This window comes from Moschus berezovskii, chromosome 19 (genome assembly GCF_049115385.1).
Source record: "Moschus berezovskii isolate FMDL1 chromosome 19, NW_MosBer_1.0, whole genome shotgun sequence".
In the NCBI taxonomy this organism is placed as follows: Eukaryota; Metazoa; Chordata; class Mammalia; order Artiodactyla; family Moschidae; genus Moschus; species Moschus berezovskii.
The window spans coordinates 65,929,899-65,943,053 of record NC_142478.1 but is presented as its reverse complement, the minus strand read 5'-3'; the positions used below and the strand labels follow the sequence as shown (position 1 = coordinate 65,943,053).

Here is a 13,155-nt window from a genome sequence, read left to right as displayed (position 1 = left end):
TTCAAAGCCAGCAAGTTACCACCCTCCGGTGTCTCTTCTCTCCATATCTGTAACTTCTTTTTCCAGGTTTTATTTTCAGTTTTGAATTCCTAATAAATTATTTGAAAACGGGCCTGAGCTTGTGTCTTGTATCTCTCTGTGTGTTCAGAACTTGGTACCCCAATGATACCCTGTTTTCCCTTAATTTCTGTTTTCCTCCTGGAATAATCTTTACTTTCCTGTCAATCCAGCTCCCATCTCCAATTTCTTGACCAGCCTCAAAACTTGGTGTTGATGATGAGATACCATTTCATACCCAGTAGGATGGCCATCATCAGAAAACCAGAAAATAGCAAATGTTGGTGAGGATATGGAGAAATGAGAACTCCTGTTGCATTGCTAGTAAGAATGTAGGATGGTGCAGTTACTGTGGAAAACAGTTTGGAAGTTCTTCAAAAAGCTAAACATTGAAATACCATATGATCCAGCAATTCCATGCCTCGGTATACACCCAAAGGAATTGAAGGTAGGGGCTCAAAAAGATGCTGTGCACCAATGTTTACAGCAGCATTATCCACAATAGCCAAAAGATGGAAGCCACCCATGCATCTATCAACAGATGAATGGATAAATAAGGCCTTTCCATACAGTGGAATATTATTCAGCCATAAAAAGGACTGAAGTACTGCTATGTGCTGCAACACGGATGAACCTTGAAGAATTAGGCTAAATGAAAGAAGTCAGACACAAAAGGACAAACACTGTATGATTCTACACATCTGAGGTACCTATTAATAGAATCAGCAAACTCAGAGACAGAAAGATTAGAGACTGGGGAGAAAGGAGTGAGGAGTTAGTTATTGCCTAGTGGTTACAGAGTTTCTGTTTGGGATAATGAAGACATTTAAGAAATGGATTGTCCATAACATCGTGACTATAATTAATGCCACTGAATTGTACACTGAAAAATGATAAATTGGGAAGGGGCTGTAAAAAACGATAAATTTTGTTATGTATTTTTTGCCACTTTAAAAAAAAAAGCTTGGCATCGAATCCCTTACTCATGTACTCAGTCGTGTCTGGCTCTTTGCAGCCCCATGGACTGTAACCTGCCAGGCTCCTCTGTCCAAAGAATTTTCCAGGCAAGAACACTGGATCGGGTTGCCATTTCCTACTCCAAGAGATCTCTTGAGTCTCCTGCATTGGCAAGGAGATTTTTTACCACTAACACCACTCTTACCCTGGTTCGCCTTAAACTCAGCGAATCCTAAGAGGATGAGGCAGGAAAACCAGCTCAGGTGGGTGTGGGTAATCACCAAAAGTTTGATGTGGTGGCTCCAACACCTGGCCCCTCCCTTTCCTAGCTGAGGGTCCTCAACCTCTCTGAGCCTCAATTTTCTCGCCTATTAATGGGAATGATATAAAAGGTTACATGGTAAGATTCTGTTTATGTGAAATAGGCAGAAGAGGTAAATCCATAAGAGACAGAAAACAGATTGGTTGGGGCTGGAGGGAGAGGGGCAAAGGGGAATAAACTCAATGGTTAAGGGATTTCCTGTGGGGTGATGAAAATGTCATTAAAGGCAGTGGTGGCATGACATTGTGGATCTAATAAAAGCCACTGGATTGGTCATTTTGAAATGGTTATTTTCTAATGTGTAGAGGAATTTCACCTCAACAAATTTAAGAAGAGAATGGCAGCAGTAACTAGGGCGGTTGTTAATTAAACAGGGAGGGCAGACAGAGGATTCAACACCAGGCAAGGCACAAAGTAAGTGTTTAGTGAATAGCAGCTACTATGAAGGAGAAGGCAATGGCAAGCCACTCCAGTCCTATTGCCTAGAAAATCCCATGGATGGAGGAGCCTGGTAGGCTGCAGTCCGTGGGGTCGCTAAGGGTCGGACACGACTGAGCGACTTCACTTTCACTTTTCACTTTCACACAGTGGAGAAGGAAATGGCAACCCACTCCAGTGTTCTTGCCTGGAGAATCCCAGGGATGGGGGAGCCTGGTGGGCTTCCGTCTATGGGGTCACATAGTCGGACACGACTGAAGTGACTTAGCAGCAGCAGCAGCAGCTACTATGAATCCCAAGGTTCCTCCAGGTGATTGGGGCTCAGCAGTGGCTGCCCCCTCCTGGGTGGTCCCCACTGGCTCCCACACTCATTCAACAAATATTCCCTTAGCATCGACTGTGTGCGCATCACTGTTAAGAACTGAGAGGGTGACCAATCTGTCCTGCTTTGCCAAGGACCTTTCTGGTTTGAATACAGGAAACTGTGTCCCAAGAACCCTTCGGTCCTTGAGGTGGAAAAAAAATCAGAACAATTAGTCATCTGAAAGGCAGTGATTTCAGCTGGGTGTGTAGCGGGGGTCAAATTCTGCTAAACTCTACAAGAAGGGTAAGAATTAACTAGGCAAGGCTCACATGGGAGGAGCATACCAGGAGGAGAGACCAGCAGTTGCAAAAGGCTTGAAATGGGAGAAAGCATAAGGACTTTAATCAGAGAGCCGAGAGAAGGTTCCCTGTGGCTGGAGAAGAGGGTATTCCACCCCACTCTGGGCTGAGAGGTAGGTAGGGGCAGAGGAAACTGGGCCTCTAGGCTGGTTTTGTTTCTTCTATAAGAGCCATGGGAAGGCATGAAGGGTTTTAGGCAGTGGGGTGAGAGACTGATGACGTGATGTAATCGGGTTTGCATTTGAGCATGTCATCAGCCCACACCATAGGGAAGAGATTTGAGGAACGCCATTGTGGAGGGGAGCACAGGGTCACTGAGGAGGCTGCTGCAACCATCTGGGCAAGGGATGCTGGGGCAGGTACCAGGTATTGGAGGTTGGTGTGGCTTGAGAGCTGGACTTGCAAGGGACTGGACGGGAAAGAGTGAAGAGAGGGGGTACGGGGAGAGTTCCTGGGTTTCTGAAGAAGGTCAGCTTCCTTGGTGGTTGTGCTCAGTTTGAGAAATATTTTCAGCTGAGCCCAGGTGTACTGGAAACAGAGACAGAGTGATGTGGGGGTGGGAAACAGCCCCTTAAGTTGACCCCAGCCAAGTTAAACCCAGTCCAAGGGCTTCCCTTGTGGCTTAGATGGTAAAGCATCCGCCTACAATGCGGGAGACCCAGGTTCGATCCCTGGGTCAGGAAGATCTTCTGGAGAAGGAAATGGCAACCCACTCCAGTACCCTTGCCTGGAAAATCCCATGGTCGGAGAAGCCCGGTAGGCTACAGTCCGTGGGGTCGCAAAGAGTTGGACTCAACTGAGCGACTTCACTTCACTTCGGTGTTACCTAAGGCTTTCTGGGAACTTCCCAACAGCCCACATTCTGGGCTCAGTGCCAGATTAAGAGGCAAGAACATGCAGGTTCAAATCCTATTTCCATCACTTTCCAGCTGTGTTAACTTTGAGCCATAACTTAAGTTCTCTGAACCTGTTTAATCATCTATAAAAACAAGATGACGACAAAAGTAATAATTATGTCAGAAGATGGTTGTTAGGATGAAAAACAACATAACACTCTTCGCCCAGGGCTGAACAGACAGAAGCACTCAGTAAATGGTAGGTGCGTTTAAGCATTTCCTAGAAGCAGGAGCTGTGTCCTCAAGGGACTGGCCAGGTGTGACCTTGCTAGAGTGTGGGTATGTCATCACCTGAAGGAGTCAAGAAGCTATACTTAGCCATTCTTTCCACTGGAGAGTGTTTTTTTCCCAGGCTGGGAGAAGCTGTGCTGTACACACCTGTGCAAGGGCAACAGCAGGTCACCGTGCAGATCCCAGGGGCCTGGTGGGCTATCAGTGACCTGACAGGTCCATCCCTCTGCCGCCTCCATGTCCCCTGCAGAGGTCTGGATTGTCGCATTTATCTCGTCTCTTTCCAGGGGGAAAGGGTTCCAGTAGCAGTCTGACCCCTCTCCCACCAGCTGCTTTGCTTAAGCCCCGGCACAAATTGCACGTGGAGTTTGTCCAGCCTGCCCTTGTGGAAGACTTCCAGCTGGCTGGGGTCGCGGGAAGAGAAGCAGGCAGGACTAAACCTCCTTCTGGCCTCCAGGGACCTTTGACATTCCCACCTGTTACTACAATTCCCTGTTGTGAGGTGACATTGCGTTATCATCAGTGCCAAATCCAACTCACATCCTGCTGTGTGACACTGGGGCAGTCACTTAACCTCTCTGAGCCTCCATCACCTCTGTAAAGTGGAGTTCGTCCTTGGACCTGCCTCAGAGGGCTGTGCTAGGTTCTTAGCATGCAACTTGGACTGTTAGCGGTCAGTAAATGGTAGTTAATACTATTAGCCTTAGAGGATTTTTATAGCATCAGCTACTCCTCCTTCTTCAGATCACTCCCAAACAGGAGCAGGGCCTATTCTCTACTCTCTTCTCAGCCCCAAAGAACCCTACACAAGAGGGACTTACCATTTTGTTGGCCACGACTCCCCTTTTCCTGGGCAGCCTTCACTCATTCTGAAGAGGCAGAACCACTTGCCAGGCTGAAGTTGGGTCCTGAGTTAACCCTGTTTTTCCAGGAGCTCTCACAGGTCTCCTTCCTACACCTCAGGGCCGGCCCCCAGACAGGTGCTGTGACACCCTGAGGGGCACTGTGCAATAGAACCTTCTGTGACGATGGAAACGTTCTAAGTTCGTGCTGTTCAAAAGCACAGCGCCTGGCCATGTGTAGCTATCAAACACTTGTAATGTGGCTGCTGGGACTGAAAAGCCAATTTTCAATATTATTTGATAGTAATGAACTTAAATAGTTATTGTGGCTAGTGGTTACCATAGCCATTGGCTATGGTACACTGGTATGCACACGGCTAATGGACTGATGTAGAATATCTACAGGCAAGTAGGGAGAGATGGGTGGTGAAAACCCTGGCCCAGGCAAATAAATCAGTTCCCCTTTCTGGGCCTGTTTCCCCATCTGCTTACTAAATGCTGTTTCAGTGTTATCGCATTTGCTGAAGGACCTTTTTCTGGGGTTCTTGGACTTGGAATGAAACCAGGAAGCTCTTCGAGACGGATTTCTTCTTTCTTGCCCCCAGTACCTGCTCAAGGGCAAAGTACAGAGCTGGAATCCTGGGGTGCATGAGTGAGCAGAGGTCACAAGAGTCAGAATTATCAATCTACTCTGATTCATGTGACATAACCTAACATAACCTTGCCAAGGACAAATGGAGGTATCTCAGTGGGAAGAGGCAGGTGTGGGTTCAAGTTTTGGCATGGCCATTCCCAGCTTCAGCCCAGGCTGAACCTCATCTAGAAGTTCTCATCTGGAAAGCATTCTCATCTAGAAAGTGCCCAAGATACATTCCAAGACAAGAGATGATCAAACCCAGCATGGCCATGGGATGAAAACGACACTTCACCTCTGTGACTTCCCTCTCTCAAACCCATAGCCAACCCTGTCTCACCATGAGAAAAACTTGAGACAAATTCCAAGAGAGAGGCATCTTATGATCCACCTGACTAGTATTCCTCAAAATGCCCAGGTCCAGGGGGCTTCCCTGGCAGTCCAGGGGTGAAGACTCTCTCTGCACTGCCAATGAAGAGGACATGGGTTTGACCCCTGGTCAGAGCCGCCAGGCTCCTCAGTCCATGGGATTCTCCAGGCAAGAATACTGGAGTGGGATAGAATTTCCTCCTCCAGGAGATCTTCCCAACCCAGGGATCGAACCCATGTATCCTGCGTCTCCTGCATTGCAGCCAGATTTCTTTACCACTAGCACCACCTAGGAAGTCCAAAATAATAATAAGTCATGTCTTACAAAGTAAATTTCACCTAAAAAATGTTATATAGACCTTTGATATGACAGTTGTAAAATTCTTTTTATTCTACAAGTCAGATCCAAGCCTTTATAATTCCCAAGTCCAGGATTTTCTTACAAACCCACAATGGGGGACTGGGAGAGGGAGTGGTATTGCTGAAGTGGGAAAAAAAATTCAAAGTGTGCCTTAGAATCAGATGTGCCTAAGTTGGAGCCCCTGCTTTGCATTTGCTAGCTGTGTGATCTGGGGCAAGTCACTTCACCTCTCTGAGCCTGTTTCCTCACCAGCAAAGTGCATGATTGATGGGAACCTTTCAGTGAGACCCACAGCCCAGACTCAGGCTCCTGAGGGGACCTGGAGGCAATAGTCACTTCCTTCCCATCCCCCTTCTCCCAGTTGTTCAACGGGGTTGACAGCCACTCCTCCACATAAACACATACGCACACACACACAATGTTGAAGCTGGACTGAGTAAAAAGGGGTGGGTAAAAGAAAAAAAAAAAAGAAGAGAAAAAGAAACACACACACACAAAAGGGGTGGGTATGAGGGTCAAAATTCCAAGGTGTACAACTCCACAAATAACCCCTTTCATTCCAAAGGGCGAATGACAAATACGCACACTACTTCCAAGGACCCCCGGCTGGCAGGGCTTGCTTGTTGCTCAGGATTATTTCTGCAACAGACTCAAGGCCAACTCAGAGTCAGCAGGGAGCAAAGCAAACACACAGTCTTATCTCAGGGCAGCAGGGCAGCTATAAGGAGGGAGCCCATAGTGACATCAGTTTTTGCTCACCAACCTGACAACAGGATGAGACTCCTGGTGTTGGCTGCTCTGCTCACAGGTAGGCGAGTGCCCTCAGCCCCACCCGTTCCTGCCCTGGGCTCTCTCTCCTCTGCAATGGGGGCCAGAGGTCACAGGGATGGCCAGACCTAGGGCCTTTTTCAGGGCTCACCATGGGGCTTAAGAGCTCCCACATTGGGGTCCCCTCAAATCCCCCTCGATGGGCTTTCCAAGTGGTACTAGCAGTAAAAAAACCCAGCTGCCATTGTAGGAGACCTAAGAGACGAGGGTTCAATCCCTGGGTTTGGAAGATCCCCTGGAGGAGGGCATGGCAACCCACTCCAGTATTCTTGCCTGGAGAATGCCCATGGACAGAGGAGCTACTGTGGCGGGCTACAGTCCATGGGGCCACAAAGAGCCAGACACGACTGAAGTGACTTAACACACACATACACACAAACAAATTCCCCCATATCTGGCATCTTTTCTACCTTTAGGTCTGAACTCAGATGACCCATCTCAGAAAGGCTTACCCTCCTTGTCCATCCAAGCTAAGAGCACCCCTTCTCCCTCTCCTTGGAGTGGGCCGCTATTTCCTTCTCTGGGGGATCTTCATAACCCAGAGATGGAACCTGCATCTCCTGCGTGGCAGGTGGCTTCTTTAGCACTAAGCCATGGCTTTGGTACAAGGGCTTCTCAGTGCCTGTCTTGGCCTGCAGCATGTCTCTTGTTGATTCATTTCATTTTTTATCTCACACCCACACCTAAGCACAAACTCCTTGAGAGCAGTGATAGTGCTGTTTGCACCATTTAATGAATAGATTAATAGAATCAGAATTAACTAGAATTCAAATCACACCTCATTCAGCCATTATTCATTCATTCAACATTTATGGTATCAGAGTCTCTACGGTATCAGGCTCAGGGTTGAGACTGAGGACTCAGCCATGCTCCCTGTCTGGGGGTGCGCTCATGCACTCGAGCAGTACCTGTGTGCAGGTCTGGCCTCTGCAAAGAGCAGAACTGGTGGGGTCAGAGAGAAAGAAAGAGGAGGGAAGCAGGAGAGGGATCTGGAGAGGGGTCAAAGCAGTCAGGCCACTCCTGTCTGAGCACAGCTCCACCACTCCTCCGGGCTCTGCTCCTGGTTGTAGCCGCTGTCCACTGCCACCGTGGAGGCTGCTCTTGAGAGAAAGTGACCAGCTGCCACCCTTTCTGAGTCCTGGAGCCTAAGCACTTGGAGCGACTCCAGTGTTCACAGCCTATCAAGGACAGGAAGGGCCAGGCATGAGGCAAAGAGACGACACTAGGGCTAAAATCACTTAGCACCTACTTTATGGCACCAAATCTCACAGGTAGGGCTCTACACCTGAAGTAAAGCGCTCCTAGGAACTTACACTGGTGGCCCAATAACTAAGACTCTGTGCTGCCAATACAGGGGCCTGGGTTCGATCTCTGCTCAGGAAACTAGATCCCACATGCTGCAGCTTAAAATCCTGCATGCTACAATGAAGACTGGCCGCGACTAAGATCTAGCACGGCCAAATAATTTTAAAAAGGAAAGAGGTTGTCCTGTTGAGAATGGAGGCCACATGGGCCTCCTCACCATTCTCCACACTCCTGGCCCCCCTCAACCTCGTCATCCCCCAGCCCAACCCCCCATTTAGAGTCCCTTACTGTGCTTCAATTTTGCCGCCTTCTAACACAATATCCAATTCCCTTATTTATTACCTTTATTGCTGTTTTTTTCCTGCACTAGATCATAAGCTCAATGAGGTTACAGAGTTTTTATTTGTTCACTGATGTGTCTCCAGGACAGTAACTAGCATATAATAGGTGCTCAATAAATATTTACTGAATAAATAATGGAAATAGTTTTAAATCATCATATATTCACCCAAAAACTAGTACAAAAATGTTCACAGCAGCATTATCCATAACAGCCAACAAGTAGAAACAACCCAAATGTCTGTCAAATGATGAACAACTAAAAAAATATGATCTGTCCATACAATGGAATATTAATCAGCCATAAAAAGGCCTGAAATGCTGACACCTGTGATAACAAGGATAAAGCTCAAATCATGTGAAGTGAAAGAAGCCAGTCACAAAAGGCCATATGTTGTATGATTCCATTTATACAAAGTGTTCAGAATAGGCAATTCCCTAGAAACAGAATACAAATTAGTGGTTGCCAGAAGGGAGGGGGGAGAGGGGAGTGATTGTTGATGGGCAGAGGGCATTTTTGGGGTGATGAAAATGTTCCGGAATTACTATTGATGGCTGTACAATTCTGTGAATATACTAAAAACCTCTGAATTGTACACTTTGGTTAAAATGGTGAGTTTCATGTTTTGTGAGTTGTTTAGAAAATGCCTACTTGCTTTACCAGGTTCCTGTATCCAGCTCTTTTCAGAGGAGGCAGCTGATGGGTGGTCAGGGGGACAGCATGGGGCCTGAGAGAGCAAGCAGGTAGTAAGGTCCCTGGGGTGCCGGCAGCCAACCATGATGTATTTGAACTCTGGCTGTGTCCTCCTGCAGTGGGCGCTGGCCAGGCTGGCCTTAACTCGAGGGCGTTATGGCAGTTCAACGGCGTGATTAAGTGCAAGATCCCTAGCAGTGAACCATTGCTGGATTTCAACAACTATGGCTGCTATTGTGGCCTGGGTGGATCGGGGACCCCTGTGGATGATCTGGACAGGTGAGTTGCTCTGCCGGGAAAGTATCCCTGAGATGGGGGAGGGCACAAGACAAAGGTCTCACAAAACATCACTATAAGGATTCAGTTTTCGTGTATGTGTGTCTGTGTGTGTGTATGTGTGCCTGTGTGTGTGTAGGGGGTGTGGTGTGTGTGTGTAAATGCTGTCCTCTAAAGTGTGTGTGCGTGCGTGTGCGTGCGTGCGTGCGTGTGTGTGTAAATGCTGCCCTCTAGTGGCAGGACTTTACAGCACAAAACGTCACTGCAAGGATTCGATCTTCCAGCGGGGGTGAAACCATCACTGCCGCTTGTGCTGTATTCCTGCAACCCTTTTAAACTCATCTTCAATAAACATGAGAAAAAGACTTACTGTTTTCAAGCCACAGGACCAGTACCTCTCAGAGCAGGTCATCTAAAACAGCCCCTTGTTCCGAGGGAGCAAGTTCAGGCTGACATGCTGCCCTACCCATGCTCCTGCCTCAGCTCTGTTCCTTCCCTTCTCCAGGTGCTGCCAGACACACGACAACTGCTACAAACAAGCCAAGAAACTGGAAAACTGTAAAGTCCTGGTGGACAACCCCTACACCAACAGCTACTCATACTCGTGTTCTAACAATGAGGTCACCTGCAGCAGTAGGTTTACCCTCTTGTTGGCTCTTGTTAGCGGGCATGGAGGGCAATAATAGTAATGATAGCCACCACTGACTGATCATTTTCTTGGTGCCAGGCAGTTATCTCCTTTAATCCTTAAAACAACCCTGTGGAATAGGTACTGTTATTATCCCCATTTTACAGATAAAGTAACTGAGGCTCAGAAGGCTGAACCAATTTTCCAAGGGCACACAGTCCCATAAATGGTGGTGTTTGGTTTTTGAACATAGGTCTATATCACTCCAAAACCTTTGCTTTTAACTGCCAGGCCACACTGCTTAATTTCATAAAAAGAGCTTAGAACTCCCACATATCAGACTTTCATTACATGCCAGTTACTAGGCAAGGTGTGCATATGTGATAGATTTTATCACACCCATTTTACAGGTTAGGAAGCTGAGGCCCCAAAATAGTCACTTGCTCCAAATCACACAACCTATGAGTGGTAGGGCTAGCATTTGAACTCGGTTGCTTCTGATTTTAAAGGCTCGGGTCTTAACCACTAAGTTACACAGCGTTCATGATGAAACATGTCCCTCCATGAAGACAGTTCTGGAGAGCAAGATAATTCAGAGAGGTGCAGGGTACTGTCTTGTGAGACCAGCATTCTAGATTTTCATTGCCCTTAATTTTGCAATCACAGATACATCTCAATTTTTGAAAATTGTACTAACAACATTAGAATCACCATAGTCCAACTCCCAAAATGCCAAGAAAAGACTGACCTGGCATCCCATCACCCTAAGAAATAAACAGTTTCATGCCTCTCTATTCCTTTTAACCAGGGATCCAACCCCTGCTGAGGAAGCGCAGAGTCCGCTGGACCACCAGGGAATTCCTTCAACCTGTTCCTTTAAATCATATACACATTCTTTCCATCTCTCCAGCATTTTCTCTTTTCTCTCTGCTTTATTTTCTCCACAGAATTTCCTAACAGCTGGCATATTAATGCTATTCCTTCACTTGCTGTCTCTCCAATAGGAAGGATTCACAAGATCATAGGCTGTCTGTTCTCTTCATGGCTGTGTCCCCAGAGTCTAGATCAGAGCCTGGAATCATAGGTGCTCTCCATGTAAATGTCTGATGAATGAACAGTCTAGATACAATGTTGCATTCTGTTTTTCTCACTTTCACCACGTTATGACCATGTTTCCATGGTCTCACAGTCTTCCTTATTACTTCTTTCAAAGCTGCATAAAATAGCTTCATTTGCTTACACAGTCCCTGGTAACAGATTTCAGTTGTGCTCTACTTCAGAAAGCCAGATATATGGAAAATCATATTTTTGCCCTGAAACTTGATCAGTAAGAATTTCTTTCTATGGATTCTGGACTCCTTTACTAATCTGCTGAAAGCTATAGACACTCTCCCCAGGGAAATACACACACCACACATACATGTTTGCAAATAATTTATTTTTAATGCAACTGTCTTCTTCCCCTACAAGCAAGTCAAGAAGCCTGCGGCAGAAACTCATTCAAATTATAAACAATAACTTGCTAGACACACAATACTATATATAAAATAGATAAATAACAAGGACCTATATAGCACAGGGAACCATATTCAATATCATGTAATAACCTATAATGGAAAATAATCTAAAAAAGAAAATATAAATGTATAACTGAATCACTTTTGCTATACACCTGAAACTAACACAACACTGTAAATCACCTAAACTTCAATAAAACAAAACTAAAAGAAAAAAACAATAACTCACTAAATAATTATCTCATTATGCACACTTTATAATCTAATTAAGCACTAATTTATGCTTAATGAGTGGTTGAGGAAAACATTCATGATTTTTAAAAGAAAGGAGTAGGGAAACAAAACCTTAATAAGACTATTGACGGTAAGCAGATATACATAATTAAATCATGGATATAATGCTGAAATGCATTTTAAATGTTATCTGTGTTGTTTCTTTTGATTACAAATGTAAATGAGGTCAAAATAATATAATTTCAAATTCTCCAGAAATGTATGTCATAGAAAGCAGAAGGCACCTATAATCCTAACACCCAAGAAAACCAGTTATATATATTGCACTTCAGATTTTTTCAGCATATACTATGCACTTTTTACTGCTAATAAAATATCTTGGAAACATTTCCACATATAGACACAATTATTTTAAACGTCTGTATAATACTCTATTGTAAGGACATTCTGTAATCTTAAGAATATGTGCTTTAAAGTAGAGAAATTGGCTTACAAAACTTCACTAAGTTGAAATGTAAAATATTTTGCTGACTCGAGTATGTTTTAGTATTTCCTACGATTTGCAGTTGCTTATCTGTGTTATCAGTGCTCTGTGGTTTTAAAAGCAGTGAGTTCATTTAGAAGTGTGAAACAGAGAACATCCTCAAAGCAGCTATCATACCTTAGGATCACCAGATAAAATAGGCTGCCCAGTTAAATTCGATTATCAGATAGATAAGAAACGATTTTTTTTAAGTCTGTGTCCCAAACAGTGCATTTATTGTTGATCTGAAATTCAAGTATTTTTATTTGCTTTATCTATCAACCCTAAATTTGCACCAGTGGAATTGCCAGCAGATCGTTTCATTTCATTCTTCCTGCCCCTGGATCGTACAAAGCATGAACCGCCTGGACTCAGTCCTCTGTTCTTGCTTTATTCCAGGCAAAAACAATGCCTGTGAGGCCTTCATCTGCAACTGTGACCGCAATGCTGCCATCTGCTTCTCAAAGGCGCCATACAACAAGGAGCACAAGAACCTGGACAAGAAGTACTGCTAGATCTGCATCTCTTCCCAGGAAACTAGGATTCCCTTTGGGCCCCATGGCTTTGACCTTGTACCATGTCCTTCAATAAAGCCCCTATTGAAAGGCCTCCCGCTTGGAGATTGTTTTATTCCCTGCCTACTGAACACGACTAAATTTCTTCCTGGTCCTTTGGGAGCATCATTCGTTCCAGACCTGGAAGCTGAATTAGAGGGACATTTCTAGGAAGTGAGAACCACAATACCTGAATAATGATTAATAACTACAGATGATTTACTCTGTGCCAGAACTGTGTGTCTCTCAATTCTCTGGGCAGCTCTTTAAGATTTAGACACTATGAGCAAATTCTCCCACTCCAGTACTCGTGCCTGGAAAATCCCATGGACGGAAGAGCCTGGTGGGCTGCAGTCCATGGGGTCGCAAAGAGTCAGACATAACTGAGCAACTTCACTTTCACTTTTCACTTTCATGCGTTGGAGAAGGAAATGGCAACCCACTCCAGCATTCTTGCCTGGAGAATCCCAGGGACGGGGGAGCCTGG

The 13,155-nt window shown here is 45.5% G+C and overlaps 1 protein-coding gene across 1 annotated transcript; it reads left to right on the top strand.

Annotated features, from left to right (window-relative positions):
* The first annotated feature begins 6,340 nt into the window (after positions 1–6,340).
* Positions 6,341–12,629, top strand: PLA2G1B (phospholipase A2 group IB). Its single transcript, XM_055405695.2, has 4 exons — positions 6,341–6,578; positions 9,056–9,215; positions 9,718–9,845; positions 12,514–12,629. The coding sequence occupies exons 1-4, from the start codon at positions 6,341–6,343 to the stop codon at positions 12,627–12,629; spliced, it is 642 nt and encodes a 213-aa protein (XP_055261670.2).
* The last annotated feature ends 526 nt before the right edge of the window (positions 12,630–13,155 follow it).